Genomic DNA, 8,660 nt, shown 5'->3' with positions numbered 1-8,660 from the left:
ACAATGATGCAATTTCCCCTACTATCTTTCATGACATTGACTTCAAAGCAGGACTGAATCATCACCGCTCCGTTACCATCGTCAAAAATCTCCAGTTTGGCCAAAGAACCTGGTTCAGAAGATTTAAGATTCAGCTTCACTAATCTAACCTGACCCCTCAACCAGAACATTTAATTTATCACTTAAGCGTTCTTTTTGCTAATTGATCTCATCACATGGTGTTTGTGGATTCCAAGAACAGTGGATTGATCAAGTTATCAAGCAATGAAATAAGTGGACATCTTACATAAGCTCTCGTGAGAAAGTAAAGACTGTTTGACCTGAGTTATGCTAGCTTACTGTAACCTGATCTTATAGGCAGAATACAAGGAGTTGAAAGAAAGGAGTTTGCAAAAACCGTTACGGTTAAAGTCAAGAAATCCATGAGCTAACACCTGGACGGAGAACTACAGACGTCTGGCTGGAATGTGACAAAAGTGGAAATGAGTCTTTTAAATTTGTTAAATAACCGAGTTGTAGAAACTCCACACATTCTCAATCAGCACTCTTTACCAGATCAGTTTTTTTTTTTTACGTGAAATTTCAAAAAGGTTTTATTCACATGTAAGAGTTAGAACGARTAACTACTAAAGGCATTACAGTGTATTTTAAATTCAAATGAAACATTTTAGAATTCGATCAGCTGACATGAACTGGTTTGAATATCACMGTGAACGTGAAACAAGGTGGGGGCAGTATTATTTTTTATAGCAGGGAAGAGTTGATGAGAGGATCACTGAAGATAAATACAGAGAAACCCAGGAAGGAAACCAAGACAGATTCAACTAAACATTCCGGTGAGCTCCAACAGAATGGTTAGATCCAGGTCTTAACTTTTAATCTGATTATTCAATTATTGAAATAATCAACTCATTTAGTAATAGATTCATCRTTGACTGGAATATAGAGATTCAAAAAAAGTCTCTGAACAATTTCCGAACAGCTCAATAAATACAAAATATGTACAAMAAATATATATACATTTAGCATACCAGATAAAAAAGTGTCAATAAATATGTTTGGTTGTTCTTGCTTTAGCTGCAGATGCATCTTTTGCTACGAGTGAGCCAGAGTTTACTAACGGAATGCTGTTATTGCATTTTAAGCACTAAAATGTATGTTTTCTTATTTAAAAAAGGAATTGAATTATTTTTTATGTATTTATTTTTTTCATTTTTAATGCATTTCTAATAATGTTTAAAAAGGCTCAAATTGAAAATTTGCAGAATGTGCCAATTCTTTTATGATTAATCAATTAATCAGCAGAATAAATCGGCCGAATAATCCATTATTAAAATAAWCGTAAGTTGACTTAGATCGAAACAAATTTGAGTGCTTGACGGACCCAGTCAAAGTCCAGACATAAATCCGATTGAGAATTAGTAGTAAGTCTGGAAAATGTAATGCTGGCAGAGACAGATTATTGATTTAGGGGATCTGAATGCATGGCCCATTTTTCCCCATTTTTAATTTCCAAAACAACATACCAATATTTCCCCCAATTAAAAAAAAAACAAAACAAAAATCAAAACACTACTTTGTTATTTTCTATTAAACAAAGTATCAATATTTAAAATGTATGGCTGTAACATGACATGTGAGCTGTGCAGCAGCTGAAGTGATGCGGCGGTGTGACCCAGCCCTGAACTCCAGCGGCGTACCTTGCAGCCTTCGCAGGTTATGCAGCGGTAGTGGTAGCCGGTGGCCTTGTCCCCACACACCACGCACGGCTCGTCCTTCTCCAGATAGCTGGGGATGTATCCTGGAACAGAGATGCTAAGAGCTAAAGGAGAGGAGGAGGAGGAAGAGGAGGATGAAGAGTGAGACAGGACGGGGTGACAAAAAGTGCAAACGAGGGAGGAACAGGTGGATGGTGAGGAGTGAGATTGAGGATGAGGATGGGGGGGAGGAGAGGAAGAGGGAAGGGGCTGAGCATTATCACAGGGGCCTCTGTGAAGCACCTGTACACAGGGGCCCCAACAGACTGTGATACAGGGTTGAACATACACAAGAATGKCATTGTTTTTCCGCAGGGGGTCGTTGTTATGCAAACTCAGGAGGTTCAGGCTTCAAGGATTCCTGAAATATTCTTTTGCTCTCAATGTTTTCTCTCATAAATGTTTTCCTGTTCTCCTTTGATCCCCTAAGCTCTGCCTTAAATGATCTAAGGTGATCTGCTCCTTGGATTGTGTAACCTCTACAGGTCTATTGTGGCAGAGAGACTTTAATATTCATTTCCACACAGTGAGATACTGCTTGAAAAGGATAAACGCCACCAACAGCCTTAGGACACAAGGTGAAACCACCTACACAGGGTTCTTGGGTCAAAAGAGGCTATTTGTAACTCTGTAACTGCTGGTATCATTTTTAATAGAAGATATGTTAATGATTTGGTCTGCTGAGAATGTAGTTTAGATTATCAAAACCCGGAAAGCAGAGAAGACAACAATCCAGGAAGAAAAGTTCTCATTTTTAAGAATAAAAGGGGATTTGGCAAAACTACAAAGAACACATGACATATTATACCATCAGTCAAGAGTAGCAGAGGTCCATCTAAAGCCTTTTGTTCGGCTGACAACCAGGTGTTGATCATAAGTGTTAGTTTTATTACTGTTATTGTTTTATTCAAAGCAAGAAGTTGGTTTGCAAATGGTCTCAAATGTTAGCYTGTAAGTCTTTGATGTAAACCATGAGTTAAACTCAGGCAATTCACACAGATCAATATAAGTCAGATTTATTGTACGCCTCTGATGGGAGACTCAGAGTTCATTCACACCCTGTTTGGTTTGCCTCAATCAAATCCTAGTTCGTTTGCCAAGACAGTCCGGCTGGTTTGTGGAGGTGTGATCGAACTTTGATGYGAACCAAAAAGGCAAACTCTGGTCCTCCTATAAACCTAGGTCGCAGTTTGGTTGAAGTGAASTCTGGGGCGGTTCCTACGCTCCAYTGCCTGCTTTTGGAAACTGCCCCAAAAGCAGRAAGCAAACAATAGTGCAAGGCATTCTGGGTAAATACAACCAAAACAAAACGCCTTAGTACAGCACTRGTGGGAGAAATAACTTGTGGTCTTTTACYGAAGACAAAAGAGAAATCATACAACGCTAAATTTTCGTCTCTATTTTGCTTTCTGGCTCATTTCTTGAGATGTTGCTTGAATATTTGTTTATTTTCATCTGATGCCTTCATTTTTTGAGTTGTGCCGCCCTGAACTGCAGCTATGTTGCAGAGAACAAGATACGCTTTTATACAAGAATTCAATGGTTAGCAATCAGCTAGCTGAGTACRCTCTAGTGGAAAGCATTAAGGACAGCCAACCAGAAAGTTCAAACTGAGTTCAGCTGCTCGACTGCTCAGAAAAAATAAAACCTCCGTGCTGCTGATCAGACTCTACAGGCCTCAGTTAGCATGCTAAATGTTAAAGTTCAKCACAGTGCAGTTAGAATAACGCTGAACTGATTTGGGTTACTTAGAAGGGTTGCTAGAAAAAAGGTCTCTGTTTCTTTTTCTTTCAAAAGAATACATAAGTTCTCTCTTGGTTGCAAAGTTGATCAAATAACTAAAAGTAAAAGCAAAAACAACAACAGACAGACGGACAGACAGCATGTCAGAAACAACCCTTCATGGTAGATTGGTGGAACTGTGATGATTATGGCCTGGTTTGTAGCCACATGACTTCTCTAACATGCAGTAATGGAGATGACTGTGACCTCTTGACACCGATGTGTTCATGCATTAATGCTGTGATGGCTGAGTCACTGTCTGAAAATTGTAGAAAATAAAAGATTGGACCCATTTTTTCCCCTTATAAAAGCGTGAAAGACGACTAAGGTTACCAAAAATATATATATTTTGTTAAATTATTGCAGCTAAGGTTGTTTCTACAACAAAGGGTGTATGTTTTTCATACACCGTTTCTGTGGTTACCCTATCTCCTGTTAAAGACAGTGTAATAGGTTATGTGCTGTTGTTTATTCGCATCAGAAAYGTTATTTTCTTAACATGSATGTCCTGATATGTGAGTCAACAGTATATTTCTGATCTAATGCCACAAAGRGAGATGCCTCCAGAAACATGACAGGGATGAACTGGGCCAACCCTGAGCAGAACGTTCCTCAGCCCTACAGGGYTTAGGTAGCAACAACACTCTTCAGTGTGATCAGCGTTACTAAGGGAAGCRGACTTAAACTCAGAGCTTCYTAGCACCAGGTGAGGATTTAAAAATGAAATCTGAAAACGAGCTCAGAGATGTCAGGAAGTAAACCGCCTCAAATCTGGAACTAATTYCCAGAAAACTGAAAAACAGTCGCAACACTGAGTTTCTTTAAATCAACGTTAAAACCCCACCTGTTTAGAGTTGCCTTTTATTAATAATAACTAGAACATTGACCAATATATTTGATGATTTTGCTGATGACATTTGACAAATGTAATGTTTATTTGCTTGCTTTAGAGTTGGTCACAGTATGATGTTTTTATCMTGTAAAGCAATTTGAACTGCGTTGGTGCTGAGATGTGCTTTACAAATAGAGAGAGAGGGGAGAGAGAAAGGATCTCAGCAGATAACAGGAAGGCTGAACAGAATACAGGAGCTGCTCTCAAACTCTTATGAAACATGCTGGATTTAGAAATGTCTGCTGCCTTATGGAAGGAGAGTAAGAGTCTATTCTCTGGTCATGCTAGCCATGCTAATCTCTTATATAAGATGCTAAAGACAGCTTAAAATGTCAGTTTTTTTAATCATTCTATCTTTGCTTTAAAAAATATATATATTATTWTTATTTTTTTTTTTTTTTTACAGAAACTGCTCTCTCATCTGCTCCTAAAATAATTAATGAGCTGTCATGTTTACAATAGGATAAAAATTAAATATCTGCTATGCTATTCTAATATTTTCATATAGTTCTTAAAGAGAAATCTGATTCCTTTAACATTTGTTGGGCAAGCGAAAGTTTTATGAAATAAAACATTGTCAATTGGCCAAAAAATAAATAAATAAACAAATAAACAAAAAAACATTTCTGAGACATTTCTCATAAGTTTGTATATTTAACTCTTATTTAACTGATATTTTAGTTTTTACAAAATAGCACTTTTATTTAAATGAATTATATGTAAATATAACTGAGCTGTCAACTGATTGTTTTAAATAGACAAAAAAATAATTTTTAAATCCTCTATAACTTTTTTGTTGCTATTTAGATTATTTCTTTCTAACATATTCACATTCACAATGTAAATATGATATGTAGTTTAAAAACTATTTGAAAAGGAGGTAGGCAGAAGAATAAACTTATTTCACCTGCTCCTTCCTGTATGCATCTTACTTTTCATAATTTACACAAATAAAATAAAATAAACAATAAAAAATGTAATGCTGAATACCATGCAAATAAAAAGCTGATCATTATTGGCCATTTTTCAGTGAGGTATCAACTGCTTGACCCACTGAGTGGTACAAAAACATGAGACATTGAATGTTCCTATATTTATTTCCTATGTTTTAAACAACAATACTTCACTTAGTAGTTGTTCACTTAAACTCCGAGCCTTGATATTCCAGGTCATCACACCTCGGTGGGTGACTCTGTCCAACAAAGCCTCAGAGGGGAAATGGAAAGTGGTGGAGGGGATTATTACTTTAATGCAAAAGAGGAAAYCACTCAGAGCTCAGGAGAGCCAGCTGTGGAGTCACTGACTGACTGAATCCTCCAGCCTGAGCTTCTCAGCGGGAACCTGTTTTGAATTGTGCTCGGTTTTGCTCGTTCTGCTGTTTGGAGGTGAAAACATGAGCCGAATGAGGGAGGAAGAGATTAACAATCCTTACCAGACATGCTCTTCATGGAGCACTGGCTGTTTTTCCTCTTTCTCTTCGGCACATCTGGCCATCTGGAGGAAAACAGCAACATCATAGTGATCAGTGATAAGAGTAAGAACAAAACAACATGGCTTTGGAGACGTCTGACAGGTTGACACATTTGAGTTAATCGGAGGAACACCTGTGGATGTATTTCTTGGCCACACCTCGAACACACTGCTGTCTAGTTGGACGTGACGGGAAAGTCAAAAGAAATCAGCCAGGATACCAGGAAGTGAAATGGGAACAATTTCCATATGCTTGAGGTTTCCTCGTTCATCTGTTCAAAAACATTACACGCCTCTATAGACATGATGGGGATGTCCAACCATCATACCGCTCAGGAAGGAGGCGGGTTCTGAGTTCCAGAGTTGAATGGGTTTTGATCCAAAATGTGCAGGTCAATCACAGGWCAAAGACCTGGTGAAGATGCTACTGTAGGACAGTGAGACAGCATCATTATGCAGAGTGAAATGTGTGCTGTACTAACATGGRCTGAAAGTCACTCAGTAAGGAGGAGCGGCCTTTTGATGTTCCACACAAAACATAAAATGCCAGATTGCAGTTTGCAGACGCACACAGGGACAAAATCCTTCACTTCTGGAGACTAGAGGTGTCCTGATGCAACTTTTTCACTTCTGATACGATACCAATATTGTAGCTTCGCGTATCAACCGATACTAATATTGACCCAATTCGATATCAGCACAAATCATACATAATTTTAATACWAWTTTTTTAGTGTGGTATGTTAAAGAAGGCTTGGTCAAGTGATATTACTCAGAGAACATAGTCAACAGCAACAAGTATGAAAACAACTGACCTATTTATTTTTAACCTTTGGGTCTGTGTGTGGGATACAAGCACTGCTGGACAGAAATGATGGAATGGACTGACTTCYAATATCCATACTGGATTGGGACACCCTTATGGAGACATGTTCTGTGTTCTGATGAAACTAAAGTGCAACTGTTTGGCCATAATGAGGAAATAGTGGGTTGCCTGTAAGCCTGGGAACTCCATCCCAACTATGACGCACCGGGGTGGCAGAATCATGTTGTGTTATGTTTTGCTGCAGGTAACACTTCAGAAAATAGATGGTATCAAGGGGATGGACATTATGAGGGAATATTGAAGCTAAAGAAAGAAAGTTAAAGCTTGGGGGTAGTTGGACAAATGGCAATGAATYGAAGTAAACAGTCAAAGTGGTTCCAAAGTAAAAAGTTCTGGTRCGACGTCACAAAGCCCTGATCTCAGTCTTACAGGGATTTCGTAGGTAGGTCTGAAAAGGTGTGTGGTAGTGAGGTGGTCTACAAACCCGACTCAGTTCCACCGGCTCYATCGGGAGGAATGGACCAGAACTCCAGCAAACTATTATGAGAATCTTGTGGAAAGAAACCCAAAACATTTGACCTAATTCATGTAGTTTAAAGACAGCATTACCAAATACYGAGGAGATGTATGTAAACTTCKAATCTTGAAAACTTAATTTAATGAATAAATCTGGCATATCCTGTCTGCTATTGTTGTTTCCTTTAGCAAATAGAAATAATTCAGGTAATTCCAGTTGACMAAAAGCAGGAGAAGTTTGGTAAAATTTAACTATGTATCTTTTTATTCAGTATACAAACTTCTGGTTTCAACTGTACATAAAGAAYAGTTTCAGGGCTTGAAAGACCAAAAGCCAGAGTATGAGGAGAAAAACATYCAAAAAACAATAAACTCTCTCCCACCTGGAGCTACTTTGGTCTAATAATATCACATTCAGTGAGCTGTTCAGATTTACAGGATGCTGCTGCASACCCAACCCTAAATTATCTMGCCAACCAATTTTTTTATCCCCACCCCAATGTCACTTCAATTCAATCATTCGTAGCTGGAAGCTGGAAATTCCTGCCACTGAAAGAGATGAGTGGGCAACAGGGATTTCGCAAAAAGAAYGGGAAAAGTCGGCAGCGCCTCTTAATCCTCAGCATCTAAATCCTTGAAAGCCCACAGAAAAAGGACAAACAATCAGGAAAAGGTTCATATGAACAAGGTTTTACTGTTGGGATATCGACTTGTCTGGGACCGGCTTGGACAGTAGGGGGGGTTTAACAACTGGGTCAATTTACCACATGACCCAAAACAATATTGAGTCTAAAAGATTAATTTAGTAACAACAGGAATTAGTAGCAACTGTCCTCCGTCAATAAATTATTACACTCTGCTTAGGCTCTCCATAAACACACCATAAACATTTGATTTTGCAAAGCTTGACAAACAAACTCATATTTAGGGAAGCAATAGTAAATATTTTGGCAGATGAATAAGATTTAGAAAACAAAACAGTTTTTATATTTACTGTGAAACTTATGGGGTAGGCAAAAGTTAGAACCAGTTAGCTAATAGCAATACTTTTRAATATAAGAAAGACAGATGATCACAAAGCACAAATATTCTGGCCATGAGACGGGTCATTTCATSACAAAGGCCAGATATTAAAACAGCTAATTTTTTCCAGTCCAGCTGTTGCCAACATAACTAGTTCTGGTGAAGGATGTGTAAGCTAAGCTAGCATGATGGGTCCAGAGCTGGGCGATATGGACGTYAGTAGTTTTATCACAGTATTTTGTGGCACTACTGTGAAAACAACAAAATTGACAATAAGAACTATTGTTTTAACTGACTAAACTACATACAGTAACTGCATTAAGTCATATTTTCAAATGCATTGATATTTATTGATGCTCTCATTGGACAGTGGAGAAAATGGTAAATCTAACAA

The 8,660-nt window shown here is 38.1% G+C and overlaps 1 protein-coding gene across 5 annotated transcripts in view; it reads right to left on the bottom strand.

The window, feature by feature from the left end:
* The window catches only part of LOC103468293 (thyroid hormone receptor alpha), a 74,491-nt gene that overhangs the window by 15,036 nt on the left and 50,795 nt on the right, over positions 1-8,660 (bottom strand). For 2 of the 5 annotated variants that reach the window (XR_001776860.1, XR_001776861.1), the window contains exons 1-2: positions 5,864-5,963; positions 1,701-1,822 (exon numbers count right to left, since the gene is read on the bottom strand). Coding sequence is in view for 3 of the 5 variants with exons in the window: in XM_008415255.2 (XP_008413477.1) it covers positions 1,701-1,822; positions 5,864-5,925 (184 nt within the window). In the remaining 2 variants the exon portion in view is untranslated. Of the gene's footprint in view, positions 1-1,700; positions 1,823-5,863; positions 5,964-8,660 lie in introns of those variants that run through there. The other 3 variants (XM_008415255.2, XM_008415256.2, XM_008415257.2) reach the window with 2 other exon arrangements.

The sequence above is a fragment of the Poecilia reticulata genome, linkage group LG8 (assembly GCF_000633615.1).
Source record: "Poecilia reticulata strain Guanapo linkage group LG8, Guppy_female_1.0+MT, whole genome shotgun sequence".
In the NCBI taxonomy this organism is placed as follows: Eukaryota; Metazoa; Chordata; class Actinopteri; order Cyprinodontiformes; family Poeciliidae; genus Poecilia; species Poecilia reticulata.
This window is presented reverse-complemented; position numbering and strand designations above follow the sequence as displayed.